Source organism: Asterias rubens, chromosome 9 (assembly GCF_902459465.1).
Source record: "Asterias rubens chromosome 9, eAstRub1.3, whole genome shotgun sequence".
Classification (NCBI taxonomy): domain Eukaryota; kingdom Metazoa; phylum Echinodermata; class Asteroidea; order Forcipulatida; family Asteriidae; genus Asterias; species Asterias rubens.
The window spans coordinates 18003336-18022675 of NC_047070.1; the positions used below are offsets into that span (position 1 = coordinate 18003336).

Genomic DNA, 19340 nt, shown 5'->3' on the forward strand with positions numbered 1-19340 from the left:
GTGAATACGACGTGACAAAAAACCTCTAAGCTACAGATTTTGACCGCGGTGTTACAGTGAACAGAAAAATGAGGGTATGGCAAATGTGGACACTAAATAACTGATTTGTAGCCATTGTGAAAGATGGTGGCTATGAGTCTGACGAATAATATATTTCAATTCTATTCAGAAGTGTACATGAAGCCATAAGACAAATCTTCTCTGAGTGCTTGTTCACCTCATAATGATTCTGGTCTTGTAAATTAAATTCCAGTCCTGTACTTAGCATCTAAGCTCTGTGGTCTTGTGGATTTTAACCCCCAATTCCAGCTCTGGATTACCCAATGGCCATTTCAACAGTTATTCCTTACAACCCCCAAAGTCCACACATTAACATATTCAAGAGCAAAAAGGGCACCTGGAGGCTCAGGATGTTCCTGGTGGTACATGTAGCTCAGACCATAGAGCAAGGACCCCCCCCCCCCCCCCCTTCACCAAAAACGAATGATCAGAATTATAATAACACAGGAGGGAACCATAAACCAATGACCACACATTGACCCAATGACCCAACAAGCCAAACCACAGGTTCTAAGTCAAAGATAAAAGGGTTGTTAACAACAAAGTATGGCCAGCAGAAGATAAGTATGGGTCTTGTTTGGCTTTAAAGGCAAACATGGCACAAAGTACACAAGAAGATCTCCCACTTGTCCTTGGTTTCTTTAGCTAAAAAATATCCTTTCCATTAGCACCTGCTAAATCCCTTTTCACACAAGAACAATTTTGAATCCCCCTGAAACCCCCAGGAGAATTTGGTCGCCCTTTTTTCACTATTAAATAGCTCACCTTGGCAAACAGGGTTGTGTCTCTGTGGGTTAAAGGCATGCTATACTTTTGGTATTGTACATGTGACCAGTATCCTCACTTGGTGCTCCCTTAACATGTGCATAAAATAACAATTAAACCTGTTAAAATATGGGCTAAATCAAAACTGCAGGAAAATCTGAAAGAAAAACAACCCACATTGCATAGACTTGTGGTTTTCATATGCTGGGTGAAACTTCATGCATAAAGCCTTTCTCAACTTTAGGTTTCTTGGCAGAAAAACGAAACCACTTTCTCTGAAACTACATAACTTCAAATAGAGGGTTGCTAATTGGCCCATCCCGTGCGCCGCACATAGAAATATGTGTTTTCTATTGTTGCATTTTTGTATACCTCTAAGTAGGCAGCGTGGTGATGTCAATGCAAAAGGTCTAACACTGATCATATATCACAATGTCCGATTTTCACATTTTCACCACACATCATAACCCGTAGCCTACTACTACATGTAAAGGTAGGTAAGCCTACATCATCATAATGAAGTCATAACATAAGACATGAGCCAGCACAGTGTATCGTCATGGTGTAAACGCACTATCCAAGTTGCATCACTGACTTTAATTAGAATAATTTATGATGGCAGGCGCTACATGGACTGTGCATGCTTGTTCATAAAAATTATTCGCTAATTGTAGACAGAGCAAAGTACTATTTGTTGTTAACATGTAGTATGCCTTGTCCAATAATGCTCATGTACCTGTTCATCACATTTTCTTTTCAAAAGAACAAGTGGCAGATTAAAGGTTCACTTTTAGTAATGTTGAGCAATTTTGTAAATTTTGTTTTCTTGTTATTACCCCCAAAATTACTGCCAATAAAATCAAAACAGCATAACTTTTTAACCTTTTGTACTGTTCAGACCTTTTTGTAAACCCCATGTACAATTTTTTTTTTATGACTTATAATTTGATTCAGTAAAGTTCACAACTTTTTAACATAAGTTTTCTTGGACAGTTTCTCCAACAGTTCTGGAGAGACAGAAGCCAAAATACAACACAAGATACAAAAAAAAAAAGTATTTAGTGATTCTCTTTACTTGTACACAGTACAATAGTCTGTGCCACATGTTGGAACACAAAGGAATGTCGTCTAATGTTTGTATTTGTATGACTGTCTGCGTACGAGCGAAGCTTCCGCAGAGTGGAACTTGCTTTTTAAGTTAAGGTTTGCTGTAAATGAACAATACCCACAGGGGTATTTCAACACAAACTCACCAAGATTTCTTCACCAAATATTCTACACAAGAAAAACATTCATGTGGCGTTCCTCTCATACATCCAGTTATCCTCAATGACAACGGTCAAGGTTGGGGTGGCACCAACAAGACAATCCACAAGGAACAACACTTCACAACTTCCTGTGTTCATACACCACTAACATAGGTTGAACAGACCACGTGCAGTGGGGGGAACACAAAAACACAAGACCTCTGCATTCCATCAAACTACTATTGTTCCATCAACGCAAAAGCCACTGCAGGCCGCAGGGCACAAGTTTTTTTGGGGGGGACACAAAAGAACACTGACATGTGCGATATCACAATGTGTTTCCGGTTTTCCTGTTCATTGTGACGACATCAAGTAATCTTCCAACTATGACAACACAAGAGTACCCCAATGCTGGTGCTGGTACCTAACCAACCCCCCCCCCCCCCACCACTTTTTTTTTCATTCTGTTGTTTATTTATTCCTAATTCCTGCAAGCCTGCACACTCATTCCCTCCTTCAGTCCTTTGTGTTGGAGGGTACGGACACCCGTCACAGTGACACACAATCTAATACTTGCGCAGCAGAGACTCGTTCTAACCCTTCATGTGTAACTCTCTCTACAGCACACATACACACACCCGAGCGGATGTGATTAAGACTACTACTTAGCATAACCTTTGTCAGGGTTTCTACGTAAAAATGAAATGAGGTGTGTACATCTACTGTATACACTGTATGTACATGTACGTGTATCCTTGGACAGTAGCCTGGTTCCCGAGTACAATACTTGAGTGAGAAGGGTACAATAACAGGGATTAGCGGTGGGAGTCTCAATTTAGGATATTTCTGGGTAAAGCCTCTCCTACATTTTTAATCAAAATGGTTGTGGGTGTGGGAAGGTTTCATTGATTGTCAGTGAAGTTCTTGTAAAGTAAAAAAATTGAGAATTCAACGCTTCACAGAATCAGATGATACTGATTCATCATGGAGAATCTGAAAGAATTTGTTTATGTTACCTACAGTTGGCACATTTTATTGTACATAGTGTAACATAATACAACAAATACATCCTGAAGTGTTTGTTGTAAAGTCCACAGCAAGCTAAACATTGTCTTCTTCTCGACTTTCTAGAACCTCAATTCAAAACCTTAGATCTATTCTTGATTGGGCATCAACATTTCAAATTATTATATTAACAAGATTTCCTGTTTGACCATAGACAAAATGCCCCATGTAAATAAACCAACAAAATTTTCGGTTGGGAGTGAATTTAAAACATCAACTTTGGTGGAAGAGGAAATCTATCATATTTATCTGAACGTCCTACTGATGGAAACTTCCATGATGATGTGATTAATAAATATGCCCAAAGAAAAGTTGTTATTTCCAGGTTCAATCTGGAAATGACTGACCAGCTGGTGATCCATTTCATTATGATCAACAGTGCTGTCCCACAACACAAGGACATTTTCCTAGCATTATAAGAAGTTACACAACAGCTCATGTCTTTAGAGACCAAGCTAGTCTCACATGTATTTGAAACAGCATTCTGCTGGCCAATGCCAGTTAAAACACTATAGGGCCAGTCAAAATTCAGTGATCCAGCTGGTAACTTCGGCATTGAAAAACATCCCTATTGAATATGTGACTAGTGACAAAACTACTAAAATGACAAGCCACTGGTCCTTTTGAACATCTTTGGTCCGACTTTGGTTCCACGTAAATTGTTTTAAAACGTGAATGAAACAATCTCGGCCACTTTAAGGGCTCCTAATTTTTGAATATGAACAAGACTTGCACAATCTTTTCAGGGCTGAAATGCGTACGCACAGAAATCCATGGCAAACAGAGCCGTTAAATTGGACAAGCCCTTTTTATTTCAGGAAAAGTTTCCCTGTAACTTGTGTTTCTCTCTTGGCTAGTTAAGTTTTAGCTAAGTCTACCTGGACTGAACTTTGACAGGTCCTCAGAAATGTTAACTGGTATTTTGCCATCAACTTCACTGGCGAAATGCCAGTTAAACTGTTTGAAAAATGATCAAAATTCAGTCCGAGTGGTTCGGCTGGTTACTTCGTTGCTACCCAAAGCTACTTTGTAATCCACTCCATGCACAAAGCATTCGGTTGTGATTTGAAATTCCGTACTTAGTTCCGTACAAATAGTAACCTGCAAAGACAACCTCGAGGTACGAGACAGTAAAAAAAAGTTGAAGGGCTAGTGAAGTGACAAGATCTCCGGTCCCACCAGCTAGTCACTGAAAAGAGCCTACATGTAGGCTTCGTTCCTCTTTAAAGGGATCACTGAGTTGTATTTGTTTCAAATGTAAATGTTCATTTGCCATACAAGTAAGATTATGGCAGTATGTCAATTTTGAACTGGACAAATATTAAAGGGGCACATAAAACAGGACTATAAAAAAGTTTACGTCTTGCAGTTTGTATACCTTACCTTGCCATCTCTCCTTCCAGAAACAGGAAAAAGAAATCAGAGCCAACTTTATGGACAGGAATTGCAAAGAAAACAGAAATGCTGGGAACAATTCATGGATCTGATGACACAGGCATCCCGGAAAAGTGCATAACTATAAACAGGCATCTGTAACATTTATGTTGGATATTTGAAAAGCAGTCAGGGACTTGAAAAATCAGGGTTCTTCCCCATGTATCAAGTAAATACTGTCATCTTTTATTAGATTCTACTTTTCAAAAGGTTTTATTTAGGCTCAGTACTTGGGACAACTCTGTCATGCCGGCAACCTTTCTTTAACTTTCTGAAAGATAATATTTTGACCTGAAGCCTTCAGCCTTTTCCCCAAAGAGTCCATACAAACAAAAAAACAGTTCATGCACAAACGTCTAAAGTGAAATGTCAAACAAAAGCAACATCCTGCTCACAGTTGTTTTCGAGAGCTCAACCATTAATCGGACGGCTGATTTCCCAAAAGCAAACACAACCAGAATAAGTTCCAAAACACCCGACAAACAACTTTGCCTAAACGACATCAGCAGAGAGCAACATTTGTCCAGACTATTTGTGTTTTCAAGTTATGCTATTGCAATTAAATTCACTTATGAAAATTTGATATAATTACAACTTGGAAAGATAAAAGCGTCAAGGACTTTGAACTTTATATGGTGCCCTATTTTAATCTAAAAAAATGTGATCTCCCAGAATCGCTTGAAGTACATTTCTAAGCTGACACTAAAAAAAAATTGTTTATAATATTAATAAACAACAAATATTACAAGAAAATAATGGAGGGAAAACTATCTCCGGATGACTGCCGGGTACTATTACAAGTTTGAGTTTATTACACTCAGCGTGTCATATGTTATAACCATTTCCCGGTAAAGTTAGATATTGGGTTACATAGGCTACAACACGCGGATGGTTCTACTCCAGTAATACAGCCATGACCATCCTCATTAATCATTATGGTTAAGACAAAGGCTGTGTACACTGGTAGTGTCTGTTTGACTGCTGATCAATGATAAACCACTAAACCAGATTTTTAGAGGATGTGTGTTTGGAAGGGATTGGGAGGTGACAATATTCATATTATTATTAGTATAGACCTACTTGTACATATATATGCACAGAAAGTTTCTCTACGTCTGAAATGTTTGCATCCTGGACATAAGTGTTAACCTTCTTTTTGTGCATGTTTTCATGACACTAAATCACTGTCCCTAAATTTAAATTACAAAACGATGAATCGATGAAGCTTTTGCGGACAAGTACATTTACAACTTGACTGATCGACCAGACTGCATTATTAATTTGGATATCAATCATCCTGCGATTTAACTCTCTCTGATGCGCGTTTCTTCAAGAGAGGGAAGAGGTAATGCCTCTAATTATCACCTTGTAGAAAGAATGATATCGCATAAGAATTAAGGCGTTTTGAGGTGTTTTTTTTGTTTTTGCAATTTTGTTGGCTTACCAGGATTGTGCCGCCACAGTTAATTGGATGATTATAAATAAAATGGACACGGTTTGACAGGACTTTTGCTATGTTGCAAACAAATTGGCTCTGTTACACTACAGAGGGCGCTGGTTTCAAAGCAAAACTGGGTTCAAATGAAATTCCTCTATTTTAAAGATTGTCTTGTTTGGTAAATGGATTGCACAAGACGTCATTGACTGCCATCTTTGATAACAAACAATGGAAAAGGGCACTTGTGTACGCGCTGCGTACTCTCAGCCAATGATAGCCTTACACGCATGACAATTCATCAGCAATGAGGGCTAATGCAAGGGGTCTATTGGGTTCAATATTGGATGAAACTCTACTCTAAAGACCAAAGGATTATGCCATGACATGGTACATGTATTCTACAGATGGATAATCAGCAGCTTTATCAAATGAAAGTGAATGTGTTTTCAAATTTAGAGTAAATGCTCAAATTTTTTATCAATCATGAGTTGAGCAGACTTTCATTTGAGCATTGTTTTTTCTTTCTTCTGATTAACAGCCATTTCGCTGTCGACGCCATTTCGATTATTGCGGATATGAACATGTCATCTAGACTTGAAGTAACTGAGCCAATATATTTGTTATGACAAAGGTAAAAACTCTGCACGGTGTAAAGTGGACACAATATGCTCATGGCTGATTCACCTAGCCTGGCAAAGAGCCGAGACCTCATAAATGTGTGCGTTTCTCTGCAGCAAGGTTTTGCAGCCACATTAGGTTCTGTAGTGGAAGTGGTGGAAGTGGCCGACTGGGCCTTGAGTGCCTGAACCACTCCATGAAACCCTGGTGTGACTAAACTCTACATCAATACCGTATCACGTTCAGTACTATGTTGTATGACTGGTTTTTGAAAACTGGGTCTAGAACATCATTTCCTCTAACTATCCACCCCCCCCCCCCCACACCCACCAGAAAGCAGAGTTTTGTTGTGCTTAGCTCATTATTTTTTTGCAGCTCTATGAAATTAGGCCCTAGTGGATTCACACTGTGTAAATTAAAACTAAGGCTGCACAGTGAATATTGATTTACAAACACACACAACCAGGCAAACTCTTTAAGTATAAAGGGTCATTATGTACAATGCACACTGAGTACTTTAGTAAACCCATGGTAAACCCTGCATCCTCTTGCAGTAGTACTACTACTTACTAGCAGTACCTTCCACATTCATCTGACCACTGACCCTGATATGCCCCTGGTGAGAATTTCACATCTGTTGCACTGGGTCTCACACTGACTGAGCTGTGTATGGGGCCAAGAGAGGTGGCAGCTCAATGCATCCCTTTCTTCACCATAAGAGCTTATTCTTGTCACACAGGGCATTATTTCTTTACATGGCCTTATTTCAGCATGCAAAAGGAACATGGACCAGAGAAATATTTCTATAGTGCGGCTGAATTATCGGAAAAGGCGAAGAGATTGCCTGGAGAGGGTCACCTTCAATAGGGCTCCTGTGACATGGCCCTATATGAGCAAGGATTTTACCTTGTGTACATAGTAGCACAGAATGTGTATGTACCTTTGTATGGGAGTCAGTCGTGGCTTAATTAAAGGCAGTGGACACTATTGATAATTACTCAAAATAATTATTAGCATAAAACCTTACTTGTTAATGAGCAATGGAGAGAGGTTGGTGGTATTCAACATTGTGAGAAACGTAAAGTAGTTTTTGGGAAAGAAATAATTTTCCACGAATTTGATTTTGAGACCTCAGATTTAGAAATTGAGGTCTCAAAATCAAGCATTTAGAAGCACACAACTTCGTGTGACAATTGGGTTTTTTTTTCTTTCATTATTATCTCGCAACTTCGACAACCAATTGAGCTCAAATGTTCACAGGTTTGTTATTTTGTGCATATGTTGAGATACACCAAGTGAGAAGACTGGTCTTTGACAATTACCAATAGTGTCCAATGTCTTTAATTAAAGAGGGGTTCCATGGTCAAATTCAGTTTGGTGATGCACTGATTTTCCAATAAATATAGTTCTCATAATAGTGGAAAAACATTTAAAATGTTCTGTTCTCAAGCTAAAACAGTGTAAAATGTCATCAAATTTTATACTCTTTTCAGAACGAAATTGGAAGTCATCGAACAGCAAAAACAAAGAGGTACTATGTATAAGAACATTACTAAGTCAAAATGTCAAATTCAATTTACTTTGCAAGAATATCATCAAAATTCAGAAATTAACTACCCACTCTCAGTACAAAAATTAGCAGATGGTATATTTAAGGTGTGACACCAACAAACATTTTGAGATTTAGACAACAAATTGAAGAGAAGGCTATTTTTTCCTTTTTGGGGGATTCATATAAAGGACTCTATCTACTGGATTTGACATTGAAGCCCTTTTTTCTTTAGCATGTTTTGGCACAAGCTCCCTATAATTGTATGTATCATATTTCTTTCTTTCCAATACAGCAGTTTCGTGCAGTTGGGCTATTAACAAAGAATTTTTTTTTTTCAATTTTTATTTCATCTATTGTGGTCGTATTCCGCTGTAAGTACCCTTTAAACCTGTTTGGTGGCTATTTTTAGTCCAACAAGCATACAAGTAGGTCATGGTAGGCCTCAAAAGCTCAAGAGGGCATGGGGGCAGATTGTTGTACTTGCCCCCAGTGTCAGTCTTGTATTTCACATACTTACATGAGAGTATGAGCTTGTGTAAGTACGAGTGTATGTAAGCCCATACATTAGGATATTCGGCATGACCTCAATATTGCGTAAGTATACACTCAATACAAACTCTAAGTTCCATTCGCTGTTTATCATACAATACAGTCCTGCACAGGTACAGAGAGTATATGTACCAACATGACGGAGATAGAACTGGCATTTAAACTCAATGGCTGCATGCATTCAACACAAAAAGATAAGGGTACACTTTGAGGGCGTTACAATCATTTTTTTTAATCAAAAGGGCATCTGCGCCCACAACACGTTGCAGGGTTGAGAGGAATAGACAAAAAAAGTAGAGGTACCCCTACATTTCCCCCTACTAACAAACCCCTATTTCTATTCTAATGTACCCCACTCACCCCTAAATCCAATTTGTATTCAAATGTGAGTTAAGCATGTCCGAGTACATACTCTGGTTCTTGCTCTAAGGTTAAACACAATGGAAGTCCACCCAATAAAACGATGCAATAATGCCTACCAGTTAAAGACAGTGTTATCAGACTGTTTCAAATACACAAAAATCAGAGGCCCGTTTCCATCTAGACGGCAATACACAAACGTAGCGCTTCAGGGTTATATATTATGCTTACCAAACAACATTTTATAAACAGTTTGGCATTACTAGCATACCCCCTGACGTCTTCAAGTCCTGAGGAAACTGTAACAAGGGGAGAGAGGGAGAGAGAATCCAAGACAACCCAATTTTATCGTAAGTGCCGCCTCGCAGAAATCAAATTGCCCTGCAATAATTCTTGTTCGACAAGTTTTATTGGGAGCTGGTCACTTTGTCGATGTGCCGTGCACTATTACACTGAACACTAACTTGCATTCATAAATACAAGTTAACTCTAACATACAGAGTGACTGCAAGAGGTTTATATACAAGTACTTAGTTACATCATTTGAACAAGTTTTGTTTTCACTATAAACAACACCCTGTAGGTCGGAAACAAATTTCACGGTATGCATATTTACCTATGAAATCAATCCCCCTTTGAGAATGAGAGCAAACCATGCTTTCTGGCACTTGCTTTCCATTCCAATGCTTTGCATCCTCTGGAAGAAGATGCTATGTCCTGATTGTTATTATTATATTAATTCTAAATTGGCAACAGCTGCAAACGGCGCAAGATCTGACTAAAGCCATGGCCTCATTGGTGGCTACGGCTTGTATGCTTTGTCATCTTGCATAGTAGAGGACATCCCTAGTGATACACTCTGCAACAGTTGTAACCCTGGCAACAGTTTTGACTATAGCCACAGTCACTAATTCCATACAGTCTTATTTCAACTCAATATAAAGTTTTTCATTGTTAAAACTTATTTATCTTTTAAAAACAAAACCTAATTTTTAAATCGTCCTTAGAGCAAGAATTTACAAGAATTTTTGTTGACTAAATCTCTACAATATTAGCCATGTCTTTAGATAGAAATTAATGGTCCCAGATGAGAAACACAAAATGTACAGAAATTCCCACCCTCAGAAATGCCAAACAATGTATGTATTATCCATTAATACTCCACATATATGATAAATATAACATAGGATCCATTCAGACACTGTCATGACTGTGTACTTTGTCATGATTGAAAAACTCAACTTCCTGCAAGGTTTGAGAGAGAGAGACAGAGGCACACACAGGACAAAACGGACTCCTGCCGGCGTTACTTATATATAGTCACAAAATTACATTTGCAGCAAAGTTGTAGTAATGTGTCCACCACCTGCATAAATTCATTGACACTCTATTTTTCACATTGTGAGGTCAACTTCTGATTTTCACAAGCTTCTCTTTGCATTTTTAATGCACAAATGTATGAATAATTGAACTGACAACTTTTTAGATATGTAGAGAAGACTCCATCTACGTGTAGGTTGGTTTGATTCATTTTTACAGCACAATTTGGTGACAAGGGACTTGGCCATGTCGAGGAGCTCTCAGCTTAACTGCTGTAGTGTAAGATATTTACCGCGTTCCTCCAATGTTCTTGGTATTGACTCCTGAGGTTTCAGTTCTAATATTATAAACACTGACCTAATGTGTTGTACAGGTATGGATTGAGGTTTGTTGTGGCTCTTTACTCCTTGAGCCATGACATGCATGAGGTTCGTTTCGCTATCATGGTAATTAATAGCAATATTTGTGGTGCAAGTAAAGATCCACATTACTGTATGTTTCAAGAATAGCAAACATAGAAACATAGAAAACTGGACAGTTCTGGACCTGAATCTTGCCAGAAAACTCGGATCAATATTGAATACTCAGACCATAGAGAAAGGTTTCTCTATGGTCAGACCATAACCAGACCTCGGACTAAGCACATCTGTGCCGGAGGACACAGCTGTTGAATGCACTATGTACTTATCCCTTGCAAATGAAATTTTACAAAAACAAGTGTGAAAAGTGTTTTGTTTACATTTCACATGCTTGCTTTCTCGTTATACCTTGCAAAAGATTGCATCTCAAATTCTACGTTCTGTTTGCAAAAGTTCAGTTTTCTTCACTTCAAGTAAACAGACGTATATTTTATGCAGAGTTACTCATAAATGTAATCAGATATATCAAGTTTTAAAAAGAGTTTTTCCGGCTCGCGTACTACTCACCTGCGTACGTGCAGTATGCCCCTGTGATTTGCTCGATGGCTGTCCCTGTTTCATATGGGTACACCTCTAAAGTGTATCTCGCCAAACTCGGTTTATCCACACACCAGTCTTTATATAACACTACAGTTTTCACATATCAAGTGGAGTGCATGATAATAAACAGGTTGTCCTTCGCTGGAGTTGTATGTAGAATGGGAGTCAATCAAGGGGGGGGGGGAATGTCCAGATTAAGTTTCACAGCAAACACATAGATGTGTGTCTTTCCAAAACAATTGTTTTGATTTGGAGTGTATACATAGTACACAAATGTGTACAAAAGCAACTTGCTCTGTGGCAGTACAGTGATGTTGTGATGGTAGTCGCTGTGCTATGATGACTAGTGCAGCTTGCTCTGCTGTATAAGGTTCTCTGGTCTCCACATCACACACGGTCAACGGGTTATCACTATCGGGCTCTCTCTCCACTAGTCACACAGGAAACAGATTCCTATGGGCTGACTGTACTCGTATTCATTCCCCTGGACTGTAGGCAACAATGCACCCCTACAAAATGAATGGCATGCCAGGCGCTCAGTGGTGTGGCTAGCTGTGGTATAGCAGTGTTGTTGTCGCCTCCATCATTGAGCAGTGTTGTTCACCGAAGCACTAAAAAACATTATGAACCACCATGGGCAAAATAACAACTGTGGGGGACCATACACTCCTCATACACAATCCACCTGCTTAGTAATGTGAGGGTCACACTATGCTTTATGCCCCATATGATACAGTGTGTTGTGGGCCTATGCTCAGTACAGCATACAACACAGGCTTGTGTTGTTGTACTGCAGTCAGTGCTATTGCTGTGTGTACACACAGAACACAAGCCATCCAACAGGGATAATCTCTGTAAGGCCGGTCCATTCAGCTTTGAAGGGGTGTTCAAAGGAATCCGATGGGGAAGAAATCATCAAGCCATACAGAAAAGGGCCCAATAAGTAGGGCTGGGAAGTGACCACAATACTGCATCTACTTAAATGCTTAGCAACTGAATCCTGCCCTGCTTTGGACAATTCTTAGCACTGACCTAGCTAGGTCAAGTAAAACGATGTTTTTTTCCACCATTTTCCACTATCGAATATAAGAAAGACAGCTTGCATGAGACAATGGTAAATACTGAAGAAGTTCACAAACCCACAGGAACTTTAAGATCACCCCAGCCTAGATTCCTTAAATTCAGGTTAATTACAACAAAACACAATCCACAAGCCCAGGGAGAGACTTAAAAACATGTGTTAGAATTTGCACTTACAAGAATGTCAAAGCACTCTGTAACATCCAGACAATCTTTCAATTAGCCAAAATGTCAGGTTTAACGATGCCCTGCTTCATTCATGCTTCATTGAAAGAAATGACATAAATACAATGAGTCCTTCACACAGAAAAGTACATTGAAAACATTTAACTATTACTAATTGCCTAGTGTCTTTAAAATGAGGTTATATCTTTTAAAGGCACTGGACACTATTGGTAATTACTCAAATAGTTGTTAGCATAAAAACTTACTTGGTAACGAGCAATGGAGAGCTGTTGATAGTACAACACATTGTGAGAAACAGCTCCCTCTCAAGTAACATAATTTCTCACTCAAATATTAAAAGACTTCAGGCCTGAAGCCTTTTATTATGCATCTGAAAACACACTAATTTGCTGAACAAGGTGTGTTTTCTTTCACTAATATCTTGCAAATTCTACGACCAATTGAGTCCAAATTTTCACAGATTCCTTATCTTAAATGCATTTGTTGGTATACACCAAGCAAGAATACTGGTCTTTGACAATATTACCAAAGATGTCCAGTGCCTTTAAGAAAAACGGACAGGCCATTTCTATTTTTTCAACTCTTGTAAGCTGGAAGCTTATCATAAAACCTGTATGCTATCCATCAAATGATTCAATTGAAAGCCGCCCTCCGCACCTTCAATTGCAGTCTCCAATCATCCACAAAGCCCCCACAGTACCTCAGCAGCTAACTCATTCCTCTCTACACTCCTGGGAGATCTAGCCTTCAATCTTGCTCCGACAGTGACACCAAAATATACTACCATCATCGCAGCTGGCCAGGGACTAGTTACACCTTTGCATGTACAAAAGTGCAGGTAAAGCATTTTCCACCTTCAGTAAATAAGACCATTTATCGGGCAAATTGAGGGCTCTTTTTTAATTTCTATGTTTTAAAGGCATACTACATGGTCCTTTTCAAAACCAAGGCTTCAGGTTTGGATTCGGCTCAGGCTAGCTTAGCCCTGCAGTTGTTTTGATATCACGCACTCAGGGCTTCAAACGAGGATGGAGCTTGAAGCCGAATCCAAAGCCGTAACCGTGGGTTTCGAAAAGCGCCTATGTATGGTTTTGAATATAACATGTCTTATCTTGGCCAAGGAAGAGCTGACCACTACCTCATCCTTCAGTTACAATTTGGCTTAAAGATGGTGGATCTTACAAACTTGCGAAAACTCTAACAAATGTTATTCTACAATACTAACAGAACAACAAATCGATCAAGATATGATCAAGATGTAAACAAACCAAAAGTTCCATGATTTAAAAACAAAACAAAAGCTATGATTGAAGAAATCAAACTACATGTATATGGTCCTTAAAAAAATCCTACAGATTTTAAAAAGCTCAAAGTAACCACCATTAGTAGTAGATTGCTGATACCCTTTAACTCATTTTGAAGAAAAGTATTGTGCATTCAAATTATACAAAACAATACATCATTCTACCCAAAGCCAAATCCAACTTCTCATGACCTCTGTAGTGACTTGACAATTATGCCAATGAAAACAAGAACAGTCTTGTAACATTCTCGATTTAGAGCATTAGAGTAATGTACTTGCCTGTCGTGTAAGTCAATGATTCTCAACTTGCTCCACCACCCAATCCACCCAGAAACAATGTCAGTATTTTCCCATTAGCTTTGCTAAATACTCCACCACAGGGCTTTAAAGGTTAAAACCATGATTAAAAAAAAAAGTAATCGCATTTGCATACAGAGAGTGAGCACAAAGACCCTATCTGATAACTCATAATCTCCAAAACAAAAACTCCAGTTAATCTTAAGCTGGATTAGTGAATCAAGCTGAAATGTTAAGTTGGCTGTGAGTTTACATGGAGACTACAAAATGTGTAGACACTTAGACCCTGTTCCCACTGGGCCCCGCATTGATCTCCCAATTCGAGAAAAAGGCGATCAAGACCCCGAAAGGGCGATCAAAGGGCGATCAACGAGAAACAGGCTCCAGTGGGAGCGCGGGGGCAATCAGGATCTGACCGTCCAATTTTGATCCTTCTCGGGAGTAGGAATAAAGCGGGTCTTATCGCCCTCGTGGATTAATGGGCGATCAAAAGTCTAGTGGGAACGCGAAGGGCTAGCAAACAGTGTTCTTTTGAACCCACTTCCGTTCCCAAAAAGGGGGATCGATGCGCGATCATACTCAAGTGGGAACGCGATCGTGATTTCACGCCTGCAGCCAATCTTGTTGCAGGATCCCAATCTCGCAATTGTGGATCCAGCGGGAATGCAGTCTTTGGTTCACAAGTGTAACATAACAACTGTACTTTTTCAAAAATTTTAAACTACATATAGGCCTATGGACCATGTGAACGTTGTTTACAATGAGTGTGACCTTGTGCATTCTCCAGGCATTCTGGCAGGCAAGGTACTACACTGGTCCTACGAGAAAGTTTAAATTTTGTGTCATAATTTCCACATAAATCCAAAAGTTATGAAAGTAAAGCATGAAAAGGTTTTGAGAGGTGCCCACCGCTCGGCTAGTATTTGCGTGTGGCCGTGACCAGCCTTCTGCCGGCCTGATTGCATCGCTTTATTGGCTCCCTGTTAAAGAACGTATCAACTTCAAAATTTTCACTCATGTTTACAAAATCCTCCACACCCAATCTCCATCATATCTGGTTGAACTTGTTCATTCCCAAAACTCCAATACTGCTGATTAATACAGGCAACGACTCCGCTCATCAGCTGATCAGACCCGGCTTTCCGTTCCTAGAACTAGACGGAAAGCTGGGGATAGCTCATTCTCCATAGCTGCCCCTCGCCTATGGAATGAGCTCCCCGCGAGTCTGAGAGAGGCGATCTCGTTGCCTGTATTCAAAAGCCTCCTCAAGACATTTCTTTTTCCCCACCCATCCTAGTTTGTTTGTTTTTCTTTTGTTTTGTTGTCATAGTCTCATGTAAAGCGCTCTGTTCTCCGTAGAGCGCTATATAAATGTTTCATATTATTATTATTATTATTATTATTATTATTATTATTATTATTATTATTATTATTATTATTATATCAAAAGTTGATAAAAATTGGACAGTGCAATCTCCATAAAATATAAAATTTCATGTTTTCTTCCGCTAGGCTGTGTACAAATCGTGCCTGCAGGAAGTCCAGGCTCTGTAGCTCATTGTAAACATGTGATGTCACAGGTCACGTCGTCTATACAATGATCATTAACTTCAAAACAAAAGAACTATGTATTGAACTAGCAGTATAATCTAACATTGGGTTCCATCATAATGATAAAAGAAATTGAGACACCTTTTTGGATTTGATGGCAGTGCAGAGACAAAGCTTTGGATGTCATCACGACATCTTGATTCATATTTGGGGGTAGGAAACAGCCAGCGTTGTGAATTTTAGCCTCCAGTGAAAATGGTGGTCATATGACGGAGGTCTAAATTCACAACGCTGAATTAAGACGTCCTGATGACTGTAATAGGTATGTTGCTGAACTACCCTCCAAAAGTGTTTCTAAAATTATTTGTTAATGCTGAACTGTTTGGTTACAAGTATTTTACATGTAGCATGTCTGCCATACACTCACAAACTATATAAGATGCGATAATAGTCAACTCTTCCTATAATAAGAACTACATACATGTATTATAATGAGGCTTTGCTCATAAAGAGCAACTGAAGTCCCGAATCTCATTTCTGCATTTTTTCCCCTTTTTTTTCTGTCCTCTTATAACAGCGTTCCTGTTTAATAAAGAGGTAATTTGGCCAGTCCCAGTGACCTTGTTATAACGAGAGTCCACTGTACAGACTAAATGTAAGGTCAAGTAAAAAATAGAAAAGGGGGAAAAACAGAGGATGATTACCTAGTCTATTTTATTTATTTCCTTTTAGAATTTTGTTTTATAGAAGGAAAGAGCTAGCCTAAATGTGCTGGCTTTGGAGAACTTTAGAAACCTTTCTAAAAGTATTAAATAAAATATAAAGTAAAAAAGAGTGATGCCATGTTGAAGCCAAAATAAGAGGGGGTGGGAATGGATGCAGCTTCCTTCAACAGAAACAAGTGATTTTTTTGTTGTTTTATTTAATCCCATTTTGAGGACATAATATACATTCATTATTATATTAACGTGTCACAGTCTAATCAGCACACTGTACTTTCCCTACATGTCAAGTAAAAAAAATATGGTTTTTAAATGTTGCATATGTTTTCCCTGAAATAAATGCAGCATACAATTTTTTTACCAGATGAGAGATCGAAGTGTGGCATAAAACAAATGCTGCCTCTATAAAAGTAAAAAAATCAGCATGAGCCCAACAGACGCTGTGCTTCACACAGCACTAAAGCACAGCACTAGATGAACGGGCAGCATTGCAGCTGCACACATTAAATATTTACACATGGCGGGAAAATTAATAGCGATGTTGTTTCTCTTCCCCCCCCCCCCCCCTCGCCAACTTGAAGCTGGGACAATTGTGATGACACTGTCGCTGCCCAAGAGGACAAAGGGAAAGCGTGCACCGAATAAGGGCGTTGCAATGATATTAACAGAGAAACTAATCAAATGCTGCTCAAGAAGTTTCTGCAATCATTATGAAACCATACAATGAAAATATAATTATTATTTTTGTTTTTGTGTGTAGTTTTTAAACTGTTAAGGAGTTTCTGTTTGCCATTTGAAAAGTCGATCAAATTGTGTCTGCTCTTGTTAAGGTTAACAAATAACTATTGACGGAATATGCAATTTTTTTGCCAGGAACATGCATTTTACATAGACCATCATCATGTCAAGAAGAATTATCATATTTTACACATGTTTTAAGATAATGCTTTATTAGTAGATGCTCTCTTTTTTTCCAGAAAAAAATCTCCTTCCAGGCAAAAAGAAATTTTTAAAAATGAAAACAAACTTTGCAAGCAAGCAAGAATATTAAAAAAATATTGTTAAGAAAGACACGTTTTCCCCCGTAATTTTGTACAAAACCTTACGCTGCCAGAGTCCTACCAATTGGACGGGCTACCAGCAGTAGTATCTTTAGTTTTCAGAAACTGTGAGTTGTTACATAGCTATCTGTTCCAAGCAGTCTTGAATGCCATACCGAAGGAAACAAAAAAATATAACAATAGATCTAGCTGAAACGCATTACAAATGCAGTTTACTTTCAGAGATTAGCATCACGAAAAGTGCACAGAAATGTTAATTTAATCTTTGTTTGCCATTTATAAAGAATATAATTGTAAAATTGATAACAGATTTTCTGTGTTAAAAGAAGCACAGAAGTCACAATCAAGTACATGTATTTTTCATTTTACTTGGATGAACAGTAACAGCAGCTTTATAAAGTGCTCAATCCACCCTTTGCTCATCAAATCATTTTATTATGGCTGAATCACCGATTGTTCAGTTTAACATTATTAATTCTTCAATCACAAAACTTCAATCACAAATCTGAAATGCGCCTGCCACAGGGAAAAATTTGTTCAAATTTTACTTTCAAAATGGAATTGCATTATCACCAGGCCAGGCCTGAAGTTTCAACTTTGAAAAGGCCAGTCCATTTTCATTTTGCAAGGGGAACTTCCATTGCAAAATCTTTAAGACTATGGGAAACATTTGAAGGGGCACCAAGACCAAGACCTGGGCTGCGTTCTACTTGCGCAAACAGATCGCAACAACTGCTCGCAAAAACCTTTGTAATAATTTGTGATCGATTGGAACGATTGCTTGCACACTTTGTAGGGTGGCAGTATGACACAGCTCTGTATGCAGTGAGGTTTTATTATTCTTATTGAAAAACACAAGACCGCTGGACTAGTCCGGTGGTGAGTTTATTGGCCTGAAACTTAAACTACTGGCCTCAGGCATGTGGTCCCGAGTCAAATTCAAGCCCCGTTTGCAGTGCAAAGATTTTAAAATCATTGTCACCTCAAATGCTAACATGAAACTCATTATTTGAGAGGGGGGAAATAGTACAAAATGTACCTGCACTTTTATAAGGCACTCATAAAAAAAATCACCTTCAATAGCAGGACTGTAAATCATGTAATGGACACATTCGTTGTACTGGCTCACTGTCTAGATCCATCAAACTTAATATGAATTTCAAATTTTCTATATGCACTTTCCAACGACAAAAAATACACAAAAATAGCTCATAATATACAAAACAACAAAAAAATGAGCAACTTTCTTTATAATGGAGACTCATCATAACTATGTGAGCTTGTCTCACAGCACTCACACTAATATGCGATGTGCAATTAGCTCACAAGGAACTTTGAGATAAATTTGTCAATTTCAAGTTGCTACAAATATTTCACCATTCTCTCTCTGTGAAATATTCTGATGTTGATTCACAGATTTGGAAATTTAATACCAACTACTGTTAAAGTTATTTTTTTCTTGAAAATAGAGTGTACATAGTTTTGATCCTGTAGGTAGATGATATTTTTTAAATGATTTGATGGCAGTTCAGCTTGCAGTCAAAACATTATACATACAGGTAATCTGTAGCTACCACTAAGTATGACTTATGAGCATAGTGCTTACAGTATTAGTCTTCTTCATCGTTTGTTAGGTTTATTTAGTGTAATAGTTTAGAGTGAATGCAATTGTTAAAACAGCCCTTTAAAAGCAACTGTAATGATTGCATTTGTAAGTTGTAGGCCTATAGATCTTCATCAGCTGTATGTACCTGTTATCTACAGGTAACATCA

At 38.5% G+C, this 19340-nt stretch overlaps 1 protein-coding gene across 2 annotated transcripts in view; it reads right to left on the minus strand.

The window, feature by feature from the left end:
- Nucleotides 1-12294, minus strand: part of LOC117295001 (RING finger protein 44-like) — a 34036-nt gene extending 21742 nt beyond the window's left edge. For both annotated transcript variants that reach the window (XM_033777566.1, XM_033777565.1), the window contains exon 1: nt 11335-12294. In XM_033777566.1, the coding sequence (XP_033633457.1) occupies nt 11335-11388 (54 nt within the window). In that variant the 5' untranslated portion in view covers nt 11389-12294. The remainder of the gene's footprint in view (nt 1-11334) is intronic.
- Nucleotides 12295-19340: the final 7046 nt, after the last annotated feature.